This window comes from Oryctolagus cuniculus, chromosome 21 (genome assembly GCF_051225735.1).
Source record: "Oryctolagus cuniculus isolate XC-2025 breed Fujian yellow rabbit chromosome 21, ASM5122573v1, whole genome shotgun sequence".
Classification (NCBI taxonomy): domain Eukaryota; kingdom Metazoa; phylum Chordata; class Mammalia; order Lagomorpha; family Leporidae; genus Oryctolagus; species Oryctolagus cuniculus.
Window position 1 is genome coordinate 35,081,816 of NC_142887.1, and position 13,656 is coordinate 35,095,471.

General features: G+C 67.0%; 2 protein-coding genes across 4 annotated transcripts; both read right to left on the reverse strand.

The window, feature by feature from the left end:
* Window positions 1-1,253: 1,253 nt before the first annotated feature.
* On the reverse strand, window positions 1,254-2,314 carry GP1BB (glycoprotein Ib platelet subunit beta). Its single transcript, XM_089323196.1, has 2 exons — window positions 2,305-2,314; window positions 1,254-2,137 (listed from the first exon to the last, which is right to left on the reverse strand). The coding sequence occupies exons 1-2, from the start codon at window positions 2,312-2,314 to the stop codon at window positions 1,491-1,493; spliced, it is 657 nt and encodes a 218-aa protein (XP_089179322.1). The 3' UTR covers window positions 1,254-1,490.
* A 216-nt stretch (window positions 2,315-2,530) lies between these two features.
* On the reverse strand, window positions 2,531-10,586 carry SEPTIN5 (septin 5). Of its 3 annotated transcripts, XM_051837215.3 has the most exons (12): window positions 10,474-10,586; window positions 10,324-10,334; window positions 6,059-6,155; window positions 5,837-5,923; window positions 5,499-5,622; window positions 5,267-5,401; window positions 4,870-4,987; window positions 4,632-4,733; window positions 4,298-4,394; window positions 4,040-4,175; window positions 3,834-3,936; window positions 2,531-3,316 (listed from the first exon to the last, which is right to left on the reverse strand). In XM_051837215.3, exons 1-12 carry the CDS (start codon window positions 10,514-10,516, stop codon window positions 3,260-3,262), a joined length of 1,110 nt encoding a protein of 369 aa, XP_051693175.1. In that variant the 5' UTR covers window positions 10,517-10,586; the 3' UTR covers window positions 2,531-3,259. The 3 variants fall into 3 exon arrangements, with proteins under 3 accessions (XP_051693175.1, XP_051693177.1, XP_089179362.1); XM_051837217.3 differs by lacking the exons at window positions 10,324-10,334; window positions 10,474-10,586 and adding an exon at window positions 6,760-7,102; XM_089323236.1 differs by lacking the exons at window positions 10,324-10,334; window positions 10,474-10,586 and adding an exon at window positions 6,463-6,526.
* Between the last annotated feature and the right edge of the window lie 3,070 nt (window positions 10,587-13,656).

The window sequence follows — 13,656 nt, forward strand, 5'->3', positions numbered from 1 at the left end:
GCGGGGAGTCCTTGCTTGATGCAGGACCACGCCATGATCATGGCTGCTTTTCCCACCAAAGGGGCTGCTGCTGCCTCGGCCGCTCCATCTCCCCACCCCCACCAGGGTCCCCATGCCCTTGGGTTCCTCCTGCACAGCTCCTGGGATCCCCTGAGATGTCCATGTTTCTCCTAGGCTCTCCACTTCCCTTTGAAGACATAAAGAGGAGGAGGAGGAAGGCAGCTCTCAGGGCCCTGACTCAGCTCTGCTCCTGGTACAGCTGCAGAGAATGATCCAGGAGCCCACTAAGTAGCCCATGTCTGGGTTTTGGCATCTCCCTTCCCGGCACCCCATGGCTGGACTGAGTTTAGGGAGCTGCTCGTGACCTGGTTATGACACCCAATCGTGACCTCTGACCTCTACCAGGGTCCCTGGCGGGTGCAGGGCCAGCCCTCGGGGAGGGTCATTTGTACGAAGGCGGCCATCGTGGCGATGCGGTGATAAGGGGGCCGGATGGAGGACCGGAGAGGAGAGCAGACCGGATGCCGTGCACCTGCCCACAAAAGGAGGCGGTGGCTTCAGCCTCACGTCTGGCCAGCAGCCCTCAGATAGCATCAGCCCCGTGGAGGGCCATCTGTCTTTTCCCACAAAGGTTGTGTCAGCGGCAGGCTCCCGACCGGGTCAGAGGTAGTAGGGCGCGGGGGGGGGGGGCGGCCCGAGGTTTCTCTTGGGGGTCCATGGAAAACAGCTGCCATTGTTCACAGGGCCCGCTGGGGGGGGGGCGCTGAACCCAGGGAAGCAGAGCAGCTAGGAACGCATCCTTTGCACATCTGGGCCACCTGTGCTTGCTGTTGGCATCCTGGCCCCGCGGGATCCCCCAGGGAGGCGGGAGACATCACAGAACATCGGCTGCTTAGCTTTAGGGGTGCAGGGAGCAGGCGGCCCTGGGGGCTGGAGTGGGTTGTGAGCCCCGGAGGGAGCCAGCGGCTGCAGCTTGTGTGGTGTGATGGGGAGGCTGGGGTGATAAGGCGATTTGGGGGCGCCTGGCTCATGCTGGGGTACACTGATTCCAAAGACCCTCAATAAGGAGTCTCTCCCGCTGCTCCTTTCCCAGGTGATGGTGTGGGCGGGGAAGAGGTTACAAACTCTTTGTTCCCAGCGTTCAGTTTGGCTGTGTGTTAAGATGTGATCGCGTCTCCTGGGGCTACCTCCCTGGAGACCTTCTTGAGGTGGGGGCTAGAGGGGGATTTTCCAGGTCGCAGGAATCTGGTAGCGACAGGGAGAAAGGTTTATTTAGCTCCTCAGATTGGGAGGGGAGAATCCACAGGGTTTGAGCCACAGCTGGGTCCCTCCACCTCTCTAAGCGAGCAAGCGGTTCCGTTCCCTCCTGCGTGCGGGCCATGGGCGGAGGCGGAGACCCAGACCAGGTGTGTGTGTGGGGGGGGGGCTCCCAGCGCAAGGTCTCTCCCCCGGCGTGCAGGCCCGCGTTGGCTCAGCACCAGTCGCTCCTCTCAGGACGGGCCGGATCCAGCCTGTTCGGCCACCAGCGGAGCTGTGAGCGCAAGCTGGTGCGCCGCGCGGTTGCGGTTGAGAGCGCGCAGCCTCCGCAGGCGACACAGCAGCAGCACCAGCAGCAGCGCGTGTAGCAGGCCGAGGACCAGCAGCGCCCCCTGCGCCGCCAGCGCCCCCCAGCACAGCCGGCCCCACACGCAGGCGGCGCGCAGCTCGTCCTCGGTCAGGTAGGGCAGCAGCCGGCCGCGCAGCGCCGGGGGCGCGACGCAGCGCACGTCGCGGTAGGGCTCGCGCTCGGGGCGGCCGGCCAGCCAGGCGCGCAGCGGCACCAGGTGGCAGTCGCAGCGCCAGGGATTGGCGCCCAGGTGCACTGCGCGCAGCGCGGGCAGCGCGTCCAGCAGCCCCGGCGGCAGCACCGTCAGGTTGTTGCCAGTCAGCACCAGTTCGGTGGTGTCGGGCGGGAAGGCGGCCGGCAGAGAGGCCCAGGTCAGCCCGCGGCGCCCGCAGTCCACGCGCGTCCCCGCGCAGCTACAAGGCGCGGGGCAGCCCGCGGCCGGGCGGCTCCGTGCGGCCAGCAGCAGGAGCAGCAGGCTCAGCGCCCCGCGCGGCCCTGTAAAAGAACCGCCGCGGTGAGCCGGGCGCCAGGCTCAGTCCAGCTCTCCAACCTCTCCACCCCGACCGCACTGCGCCCTGGCTCCAAGGACGCTCCCCTACAGTGCAGCCGAAAACCACCAGGGCGCACCCCTGTCCAGGTCTGCCCAGGGCGCGGTCGCGGGGTAGGGTGGGGTGGGGGCGATCAGACCCCAGACTCACCAGAGCCCATGGCGAGAGGAGAAGGAGGAGGAAGAGGGTGGCCCAGTTTGCTCTGGAGGAGAGGGGTCTAGACCACAGGGCCACTGTCTCGCCAGAAATAACCCCGAGGCCGCGCCGTCGGGGACTGGGGCGGCAGATAGGGTGCTATCGCCCGGGCTCCACCACCGCGCCGGTTTCCGTCCCCACCCACCCCGCCAAGCGCGCACGGAGCACTCGGGACGCCCGCTGCGACTTCACCAACAGACATGTTCCCCTGTCTCCAGGACAGGGCGCTGCATTCACAACGGAACGAAACGGAGCACGGGGGTCATGCGGGTGCAGACCTCGGAGGCCGAGGGCCAAGATTTCCCGGCGCGCAACGGTGCTGCTGGGGGAGAAGGGGCCTGGGGCTTCCGGGTGGGGGGCGCTGAACAGCCCTCTGGGCGCAGGGAGTCAGGGGTGGCCCAGTGCCCACGCCCCCTGCAACTCCTCCAGCTGACCTCCAGGTGCGGGGAAGGGGCGTGCGCGCCCGCATACCGTTGACGGCTGGGCTTCCAGAGCGCCTGCGCGCGGTTGGGGAGGAAAAGGACGACCCGGCCCACCTGGGCATACACGAAGGAGTGGGCTCCCAAGTCCGCTCTGCGGCACTGGGGGAGGGGCGCAGGCCCCCCGCATCTGCCTTGGTTTCCCCACCTGCCTGAGCGGGGCCTGCGGGTTTGTAGAGTTCAGGCCTCATGGGGGGGTGGGGAACGCAAGTGGCCTGGGAGAGGCCGGTGCTGAGAATAAATTAGGGTCTCCTGGGGGCTGCGGCTCCGCGTCTTTTCCGATTGGGAACACTCCGGTCAGGGCCCACTCTGGGTTTAGGATCGGGTGCGGGCCAGTCTGAGAGCCGGGTGGATCCTGGGCGGTGACGCAGGCCAGTCTGGGGCTCGGGGGTGGGCGGCCTATCCGTGGCGACGTGGGGCTGGGGCGGGGGTCACTGGTCCTGCATCTGCTGCTTCATCTTCTGTAGCATCTCCTGCATGCGCCTTAGCTAGAAGGGGTGCGGAAAGCCGAGGGCAGGGGCACGCATTAAAGGCCAACCCTCCCTGTCCCCTCGGGAGCCCCTCCTCCCCGCCCCGGCTCCTCCCCGCCCCCACCGGTCAGCCCCACCCGACGCCTCAGCCCCGCCCCACTCAGTTCAAGCCCCGCCCCCACCAGTAAGCCCCGCCCGCACCCGTGCTCACTGCTGCTCAGCCCCACCCCAGCCGCTCAGCCACGCCCACATCCGGCTCCGCCCCGTCCCACGCCCCGGCTCCTCCTCGCCACTCCGCCCCACCCCGCCCCGCCCAAGCCCCTCCCACACTGCCCCGCTCCGCCCCTGCCGCTCCGCCCCGCGCCCCCACCGCTCGCCCCGTCCCACGCCCCGGCTCCTCCTCGCCGCTCAGCCCCACCCCAGCCGCTCAGCCCCACCTCACGCCTCGGTTCCTCTCCGCCCCACCAGGCCCCCCGCCCCGCGCTCAGCTCCTCCCCCACCGCAGGCCCCGCCCCGCGCTCAGCGCCTCGCCCACCTCTTCGTCTTTCATTCGGATGAGCTTCTCGGTCTCCGCGTCCGGCGTGGGCAGCGGCAGGATGGGGATGGGGCTCTCCATGCGGCTGTCCTGGGTCAGTTTGCTGCGGGGGTGGGCGGCACGGCGTGGTGGGCGCGGGGCGCCAGCTCCTTGTCGCCCCCGCCCCTTCCCGGGACGCGGGCGCAGGGGCGGGGCGGGCGGCCCACCTGGTCATCTGCTGGATGCAGTGCGCGCGGTAGTTCTCGTAGTGCACGTCGCACGTCACGTCCTTGAGGTCGTGCATGTGCGTGCGGATGAGCATGTTGCGCAGCTTCACGAAGTCGCAGTGCGCCTGGTTCTCCACTGGGGGGCAGGAGCGCGCGGCGGGTGTGGGCGGCGGGCGGTGGGCCAGCGCCCACCCCGAGGGAACCTGCCCCTCCCGGGCCCTACCCCAGCCCAGCCCACCCTCCCCGGCCCCAGCTCACCCTCTACGATGCCCCAGGGGTACAGGCGGCCCCGGACCCGCTGGCCCTTGGCTTCCACCACGGTGTTGCTGCCAATGACTGCAAAGGGGGCGCTTTCCTGGGGGGGAGGGAGCAAGGGCTCAGCCCACCTGGCAGGTGCTCAGGCCTGAGAGGCTCAGCCTGGGGGCGCCCCTCCAACGTGCTGTTCTCGCCTGCTGGCTTCTCGCTGCCTCCCAAAGCCCAGCAGTGCCTCCCCGGTTGCCGAGGCTCCAGCAGGTGCCCCGTACCTGCCCCCTCTTCTGGCTGCTGGGAGGCCCCCAGAGCCCCCGCCCTCGGGAGCTCTGGGAACATTCACCTTCAGCTCCCGGTCCTGTTGCTTAAAGTCCTCATCCTCGTCGGAGTCACACTCGGGGAACTGGTACACATGGATCCCGAATTTGTCGATCTCTTCCCGGATCTGTGGAAGTGGAGGGACACCCAGGGCTGTCGGATGGGGCGGGCTGGAGTGGCTGGCTAGGTGGCCCTGGCTGTCTCCAACTCCGCCCCCCCCCCCCCCCGTCCCTGGGGAGCCACTCCGCCCCAGCAGGGCTCACCCGCTCTTTCAGCTTCCGGATCTCGCTGGGGACCAGGCAGTCGGCCTTGGCAATGAGGGGCACGATGTTGACTTTTTCGTGCAAGGCCTTCATGAAGCCCACGTCCACTGGCCGCAGCCTGCGTGTGGAGAGAGGGGGGCACGGTGATGGCACAAGCCCAGCTTGGCCCCTGCCCACGTCCCCCTGCACACGACCAGCCTGGCCCCGCCCACGTCCCCCTGCACAAGCCCAGCCTGGCCCCGCCACGCCCCCGGCCCCGCCCAGCCCGGCCCCGCCACGCCCCAGCCGGGGCAGCACACCCGTACCCGTGCACACGCCCAGCCTGGTCCCGCCACGCCCCCTGCGCACGCCCCCAGCCTGGCCCCGCCCACGCCCAGCCGGGGCGGCACACCCGTACCCGTGCCCAAACGGGGAGATGAAGTAGAGGCAGCAGTGCACGCGGTTGTCTTGGATGTTTTTGCGGTTCAGGCCGCTCTCGTCGCGGAAATACTGCTCGAACTGCTGGTCCACGTAGTCCGTGATGGGCTTCCAGCTGGGGGCCGGGGCAAGGTGCCAGCATGAGGCCAGGCTGCCGGCCGGGCAGGGAAGGCTCCCAGGGGAGGTGCAGGGTGGACCAGGCCCTTGCTCACCACTCAGAGTTGTTGACGGCATCCCCAAAGCCCGGCGTGTCCACAATGGTGAGTTTCAGCTTGACCCCCTTCTCCTCGATGTCCACGGTGTGCTTCAAGATCTCCACTGTCTGATTGATGCGTTCTGGGGGGAGGGGGAGGGGCCCTGTGTGGAGGGGGGAGGACTACCCCGACCCCCCCCCCGCCACACCGCCTGACTGCCATCAGGGCCACCCCCTTGTCGACCCTGCACAGGAGACCTATGCTGTTTGAGGAAGAGGGCGCTGGACCTGGAAGGATGCCATTCGTGGTGGGGGGGGGGTGTATGGTCACGTGGCAGGGGTCCGTGGGTCACTCACCCTCTGCACTCAGCAGCTTCCGGTCCTTATAGAGGTCGGTCAGGAAGAGGCTGTGTACCAGTGTGGATTTCCCCAGGCCGGACTCACCTGCCCACCGGTACAAGTGAAGGGGTCAGCTTAGATCTGCACGCGCACACACACACACACACACTCACCCACACCACCACCACCACCAAGGATGCAGCCTGGCTGGCCCAGGGATCCCAAGCCCAGCCCACTCACCCGCCACCATGAGCGTGAAGTCAAAGCCCTTCTTCACCGACTTGCGATGCACCTGGTTGGGCAGTGTGGCAAAGCCCACGTACTGCTTGTCGATGTCCTAGGAGGGAGCAAGGGTGGGACAGGTGAGGGCGTATGGGGGAGAACCAAACGCCCTGTTGCCTACAGGATAGAGGAGACAGCAGTGCCAGCAGTGGGGTACCTGGTCGGTGAAAACAGCAAAGGTGTGGAGGTGGGCAGACACCCCCTTCCCCAACCTCAACCAGGACCCCTCCCCCCCCCCCAACCCCAGACTGCATGTGCGGGTGCGGGGATGGCGACAGGCAAGTGTCCTCCCTTTCTGGGTATAAGGCACCTGGCCTGGGACACACTCAGGGCCCAAGAAGAGGCCAAGCCTCAACACTCACCCCCTGCTCCAGGGCCAGGGCCCTGGGAGGCGGCCCCTCCTGGCCCGGATCCAGCCGTGGGGGCGGCGGCTGCAATGGCAGCGGCAGAGCAGAGGGGCTATTTATAGCCAGCGGCGAGGAGCCTCCCCCGCCCGGGAGCGGGGTCCCAGCCCCCACCCCCCGGCGGACCCTGGCCCTGCCAGCCACCGCCACGTCCCCAGGTTCACACAGTCCTGAGCTGGGCAGGCGCGCACGCACTGACCCACATTCTGCCCCACGTCCACACACACACACACACACACACACGCACACACACACCTTGAGCCGCCTCTGGGCCTGGGTCCGTGGCGACAGCAGCTGCTCCACCAGGCGGTCCTGGGGCGCTGCCAGAGAGTCCATGGCGGCGATCCCCCCCCTTGGTGACCCTGCCCGGCCGCGTGGACCCGGGCACTCGCGAGGGACTCACGGCCCGGACTGCCCCTAAGCCTGGTTTTCGGCTCCGCTCGGCGCGCACGCAAACTCAGGGCCGGAGCCGGGATGCCGCCCACCCGTGGCAGCGGTCCACGCCATGCCCCTGCCTCTGCGCTGCGCCCCCGAGCGCCGGCAGCTGCGTCGCGGCCTGGGGCAGGCCCGGCTCCCGCACCCGAGCTGGAGGCGGGGCTTCGCGGCGCTCGCGGCAGGGGGGCGGCGGGCCGGGCCCCGCCCGCCGTCGCCGGGAAACGGCCGCGGGGAATCGGGGCCGCGGGGCGGAGAGCCGGAGCGCCGGAGCGCGCGGGCGCGGCCACGGCGCCGCGTGCGCCGGGAGCCCCGCGGGGCCCGCGAGGCCTCAAGTCGGGATGTCAGCACAGCGGGCAGGTCGGGGTGGGGCTTTTGTCGGGACCGGGACGCCCACGCGGGCGGGACCCGGGCCCGCGGAGAGGGTGGGGGTGGGGGTAGGGGGCGTCTGTGGTTGTCGCGGTGCCGCCCGCCAGAGGGCGCTGGCGTACCTCCCGGGACCCACGCGCAACCGCGTGCAGCGGGCCCCGTTCGGCACCCGCGCTTGCCTCCCAGGTGCCGTCCGCAAACCTCCGGGCGGTGTCGCTGCACCTCCCGGGTGCCCACAGACGCACCCTCTCCCCTTCCCATGGTGATAACATCCATGCGCGTGCGCGGGCGCGGGCGCGGGCGCGCGGGTGCGTATTTGGGGAAGTCTTCCCCGCCATGCAGGGAAGAAGGCGAGGGCAGAGCCCACCTCTCTCTCGAGGCGGCGGCGGCGGCTTGGGGGAGGGGGAGGGGGAGAGGAGGAAAGGATCACCCTCCTCGGTCCAACTCCAAACTTGGAAGCCCCGCCAGCAGGCCACCCAGAGCAACCCCCATGGAAGATGATGGAGTGGGGCCCGCCCCCACCGTCCCTGGGGACACCGCCTGCTTTGACCCATGCAGGAGTAAGGGCTGGAGAATTCCCATCAGCTCGGGTCTGCCCCTGGTGTGGCCACACCAGGAACCCCGCCAGGGGACGCCTGAGCGCTGCCAGCAAACCCTTCTAGGTGGACCGGAGTGCCCCTGGCCGGCATGCAAGCGGCAGGGGGCCCTTACCTCCCTCAAACAGACCCTCCCTTCTTGGGTCCCCTGGCAGAGCAGCCTGGGCCCCCCTGTCCAGGCCCCGGTCCCGCTCCGGGGCCTCCAGCCACTGGCACCTGGAGGGGAGGGCAGGCCCACGGCTGGGGAACAAGGGAGCCCTTCATTCGGTGGACCTCGTGTTGCCACTCCCCCAGCAGCCACAGAAAGCCGCTCCCTGGCCCTGGCCAGCCCTCTGCAGCCCAGAGTCCGCTGCAGCTCCGGCTCTGCCAGTGTCCACTTCACACAGCCCTCAGCCCAGCAGCACCGTCCAGACGGCAGGCGTCTCTGGCCCAGGGGACCCTCTCCTCCTAGCACACAAGCCCTGGCTGGGGCTTCAGGCTGGGAGACAGCCTCAGCACCCCATGCCCTGGTGTCTGGCGGAGTTTGTTGTGTGCCTGCTGCCTCAGTTTCCCCACTGGCAAAGCTCAAGCCTCTGGGGAGGTCTAGGCTCGGGGGAGGGGTGAGAATCTTCCCTCTCCACTCCCACTGGGTCTGTCCCACCACCTACTAGGGTCTGGTAAGCCCATCCTGGACTCCCTGGGGCAGCCCTGCCACCCCACCTCTGGGCCCCAATGCAGAACCAACACTCCTCAGGGCTTTCTGAGCTGAGTGACAGCCCCTGTGCCTACCCCCGTCCTGGTCCTGGAACCCTCCAGGCAACTCCATTCTTAGAATCTTTGGTCAGCTCTGGAAGCAGCAGACAAGGCCATCAGAAGGCCCCCCCCCCAATGCTGCCTAAGAGAAGGTGGGGGGCATAGCCCACCCCCACCCCCACTCGCAGAGTCAAAATGACGCCTGGATACACAGCAGGGTCCGGAACAAGTTACCCAGTGCTTCCGACTCCCCGAGGCCCAAACCCCCACCCCCACCCTATCCCCACCCCCACCCTAGGACCCAGCAGGTATTATGCCCTTTCTCTCCAGGCCTGGGTGCACGCAACGGGTGAAGCTGGCTCCCAGCTGATCACAAAGGATAGAAGGCAAACCCAGGCCCGAGGGAGGGGCTTCCCCGTGGGCAGGAGTGGGGGGGTCCCCATCCCAGCAGTAGTGGGCTAGAGAAAGCTGGCGGTGCTGGGAGGGAGGGCGTGGGGATCCTGGGGACTTGGAGACCCTCAGGCTAAGCTTGGGGGCACAGCAGGCCTAGGAGCAGCTGTGGTGCAGGGCTGAGCTCCTGTCTCCCTAAACAATAGCTCGGCCAGCCGGCTGGCTGCTCGGCTGGCTGCCGCTCCCTGCATCTCAGGCTTTGTCTGACCTGCTGTGATGGAGAGGGAGCCCCCAGCAAGGCTCCCTGGGGAGCCCCTCCCAGAGAACCTCGCCCGCCAGCCAGCCCGCCAGCCCATGGGTGGGGCGGGTCCCTGCCAGGAGATTGGCATCAGGCAGCCAGCCAGTGACTCCCCGACTCCCGCCCTGCCTGCGGCCCCCTTGGGCAGGGACTCCGGGGTCCCCACGGCACCGGTGCTGGGTATGGATGACTCTCTAGAGCTCTAATCAGGACTGCCATGGCCGGCCACGCTGGGGCCAGAACCAAGCCGTTCCGATTTCTCTCCCAAACAAACTAGCTGGTTTCAAGCCAGGGAGGCCAGCAGAGGCTCCCCCATCCCCCCACCTCGTCTCCCACCCCCTTCCCACTCTGAGACCTCAAAGCTTTGTTTCACCCAGAGCTCGCTGTATTTTCACAAGGGATGCCCAGGTCCAAGCCCACCCCGCCTCGGGTTCTGCATTCCTGGAGGGTGGGGACCAGGCTAGCCCCTTCGCGCAGAGCCTGCTGGTACCCACTGGGTTCGGGGGACCCGTTCTGGGGACCAGAATGACTCAGATGAGGCCTGGAGGGATGCAGTCACACACCAGCACATTGGAATCTGAGTGTGGGGACGGGGTGCAAACGACGCAGGGGCACGGAGGTGCCCCCGCGGGTGGACAGAGTCCCCTCCCCGGCCTGTGACCTGTTATGCCCATGACCTCACCCAGGACCCCCAGCACGTGGCCTGCGGGGCGGGTCAGCAAAGAGCAAGATGCGGGCGCTGGACCAGTGGGAGGGGGCGCCCAGCCCATCCTCCAATCCAGGCAGGGGCGCACGGCCCCTCGCTGAGAGGGTCCCTTCGCCGGGCCTCCCTGGCGCTACCCACTCCGCCCGGCCGTAGCCACCCGCGGAGGCGCGGCGACACTGTCCCGCTGCCCATCAGCTACCGCAACAGGGCTGGGGCAAGGCCGACGGGGGCGGGGTCGAGCCTGGGCGCCCAGCAACAATAGCTGACAGCCGCCGGCTCCGGCGGCGCGCGCGTACCTGCTTGTCCTCTGCGGGTCGGGGTCGGGGTCCGGGTCCGGGTCCGGGGCGGGTCCGGGCGGGCGGGGGAGAGACGGAGAGACATGGTGAGGGGCGGGCGCGCGGCGGGGACAAAGGCGCGCGCGGGCACGCGGCGGGCGCCGGGCTCACCTGGGGTCGCCAGCTTGCTCTTGTACCGCAGGCCCGTGCTCATGGTGGCCGCGGCGGGGGGACGTGCGGCGGGCGGGCGGGCGCGCAGGCCGGGCCGCGGCGGGGTGACCCGCCCTCCGCGCCGCCGCGCCCCGCCCGCGCGCCCTGCCAACCAATCGGCGCGCGCCGCGCCCACGCGCGACCCGGCGGGGGCGGGGACCGCGGAGCCCCCCACGGCCCGCGCCGCCGGCTTGGGGCGGCGCCCTCGTCTCCTGCAGGCGGCGTCGCGCCGTGGGGCGACCTGGCGAGCCCCACCCGCTCCTGCGGGGCCCGTTCCCGCCGTGTGCTTCATCTGGCCTCAGCCCAGGCCAGGACTCTGCGCTCCCTCGCTCCCCGGGGACCCCCACCCCCACCCCCACCCCAGTCCCTGTCTAGAGCCGCACCCCAGCCTCAGGCCAGCACTGCTCTCCCCATCACAGCAAAAGGTGCGGGCCACTCCGCGCGGATGACAGCATCCATGTAACGCTGGAAGCAGACACAGCCGCCAGCTGCAAAGCACCCTCCCTTGGGCAATGGTCCAGCCTTTCTTTTCCTGGGCAGTGAAATGGGACTATTTGTGCCGGGGCTGAACTGGCAGCCCACTGTGCACCCAGCTCTGCACATCCCACAGGCTTCCACCCAGAGGAGACGGGGGTCACGGAGAACAAGGGCGTACTGTGAAGGCCGGGGCCAGAGCCTGCACCTCACAGATGGAGAAATTGAGGCCCCTGACCTTTAACCCATTGGCAGGACCTCAATGGACGAGGGCCTGAGTCCCTCCTGTCACTTGTGTCACTGTCACATTCCCAGGTGCCCGTGGCCTGGAGCCCCTACAGGGTGTTCCCCAGGTAGCACCTCTTTGTCCCTTCAGAAAGGGACTGTTGGGTCTGTGGTTGTCACCACCTCCCCAGGTGACAGCCCCAGGGGCAGGAGCCGGCCAGGCACATCCCCTGCGCACACAGCCTCCCCTCTCCAGCCCCTGGCTGTCCCTGGGTGGGATAGGCAAGACTTGAGAGCATTCTCCTCCTGGGTTCCGAGGGGCTGGGGAGGCCTGGGCCTCTGTGAAATTGTTTAGCTGCTCTGTGAAAAATGATGCCTGGATATTTAGCACGTACGAACCTGTGCAGGTGTTAGGTGCTGGGGACAAAAGGGACAATAGGCCGGAACCCTGCAGGAAAGGGCCTTGGTCAGTGCTGTCCTGAGATCCAAATGCGAGGGTGGCTCTGGGCGGCCTTGGGTCAGAGGGCTTTGAACTTGGCTCTGCTTGGACCAAGAGTGAGAGGAGCGATAGGTTTTACAACAAGCCGGGAGGCGGGAGCCAAAAAAAAAAGACAAAATCTTCTGATTACCAAGGTGATTGGATCCCAAAAGATGGCAGCTGCTTCAAAGAGCAGTGTTTAATGGAGAACCAGGGTGGCGCGGATGCCATGAACAGGCCTAGGAGCCTTCCCCTGGAAAGATGGGGCTCAGTGCTTTACTGGAACAGCCCAGAGGTGAGGCTGGTATTGTGGTGCAGCGGGGTTAAGCCGTGACGCCTGTATCCCATACTGCATGCTGTTTGCATCCTGGCTGCTCTGCTTCCCATACGGCTCCCTGCTAATGCGCCTGGGAAGCAGTGGAGGAGGGCCCAAGTCCTTGGGCCCCTGCCACCCACTTGAGAGACCAGAATGGAGTTCCTAGCTCCTGGCTTCATTTCTCAAGTCAGGCAGGTGGGCAGCCAGGGTCCTGGTTACCAGCTCATGACACAGAATCTGCACTTGGCCGAGGGGAGACCGTGAGTGTCACAAAGCCTCTCAGACTGGGGCCAGGACGCCCAGTGGCTCAGGGCCCAGGCCGAACTTCTGCAGACACTTCTGTCCCATGCACCCAAAAGCACAACCCCCCGCCCTCCTGGGAATTCTGATTCTGTGGGGGCGGTACCCAGCCAGGATGCCGCGGCTCCAAGGAAATCCGTATCTCCAAGTGGGTGTTTGTGTCTCCTCTACCCGGCAAGCTGTGGTACACAGAGGAGTAAATAAAATACTCCTGTGCTGGGAGGGGGGAAAAAGACTATTTTTTAATTCATAAGGAAAAGTTAATGAGTAGAAAAAAAAAATCAGTGACACTAAGAAAAATCTGTTCAACCAACTCAGACTACAAATAGCTTGATGCTTTTTCAGAAAGGAAAAAAAAAAACCCTCTTTCGGTAAAAAATTCTCAAGAGGCTACGTGGAAACCGTGCACTGTCTCCTGCCCCCTCCTCTCCCAGCACAGAGTGTGGAGTGAGCAGGCCGGGAAGGAGAGACATTCTAGAACCTTTCACCCATCAGTCAAGGGTGAGAGCAGAGGTCGGGCTGAGCTCAGAGAGCGGGACCCTTGAGACCCCTGGGTGACACCTGAGGTCACTTTAGCACGCCTGAGATCCTTGTGGGCGACTGTCCCGGGGTGGCCCTGGCCTGCCTGAGCTGAGTCCCTACCTGGGCCTTTCTGTGTCCAACGTACAAAGCAGGAAGCGGAAGTCGGGGCATGGTGCCCACGTGCCCAAGACCAAGCAGCCCGAGACTAGAACCCAGGGCCACCCAGCCCAGCCCTCACTCCCGCAAAACGGGCGTCCCCCTCCCTGCTCCCCCTCCTGTTTCTGCATCCCAGGGGGAAATGGAAGGATGTCTCAGCACAAACAGGTCCATGTTGTTTAAGGAGCACAGGGCAGCTGCCCCGCCACGTGGCTGCTGCCTGGTTAAAGCAGCCAGTGTGTGGCGGGGGCAGGGATGGACCGAGCAGGGTTGAAGCCCCAGGGCCACACCAAGTCCCCGATTCACTCGGCAGCTGGGAGCCAACCCTACAAAGAGAGCCTGTGCTCAGGGCGGGGGCAGGGAGGCAGCCTGGGGTCCCTGCGCGGAGTTGGGGGTGGGAGAAAGGGACACCTACAAGGGGGAGGAATCCCGCCCCCCCCCCCCAGGGCTCTCTGTCTGCACCACCTTATTCTGCGCCTTTATGAGAAGCCCTAGGTGAGAGAACAGAAGATAAATGAGATAAGAAATGGCGCCAACCGTGCACAGGGCTTCTCCCCGAGGCACTGAGGCATGACAGAGTCCCACGGGAACACGCACTTGCGAAAGGCGGAGCGTGGGGGGCTGGCTGGGGCCCGGTGACCTCAATCCTGAGGCAGCCAGTGGAGAGCCAAGG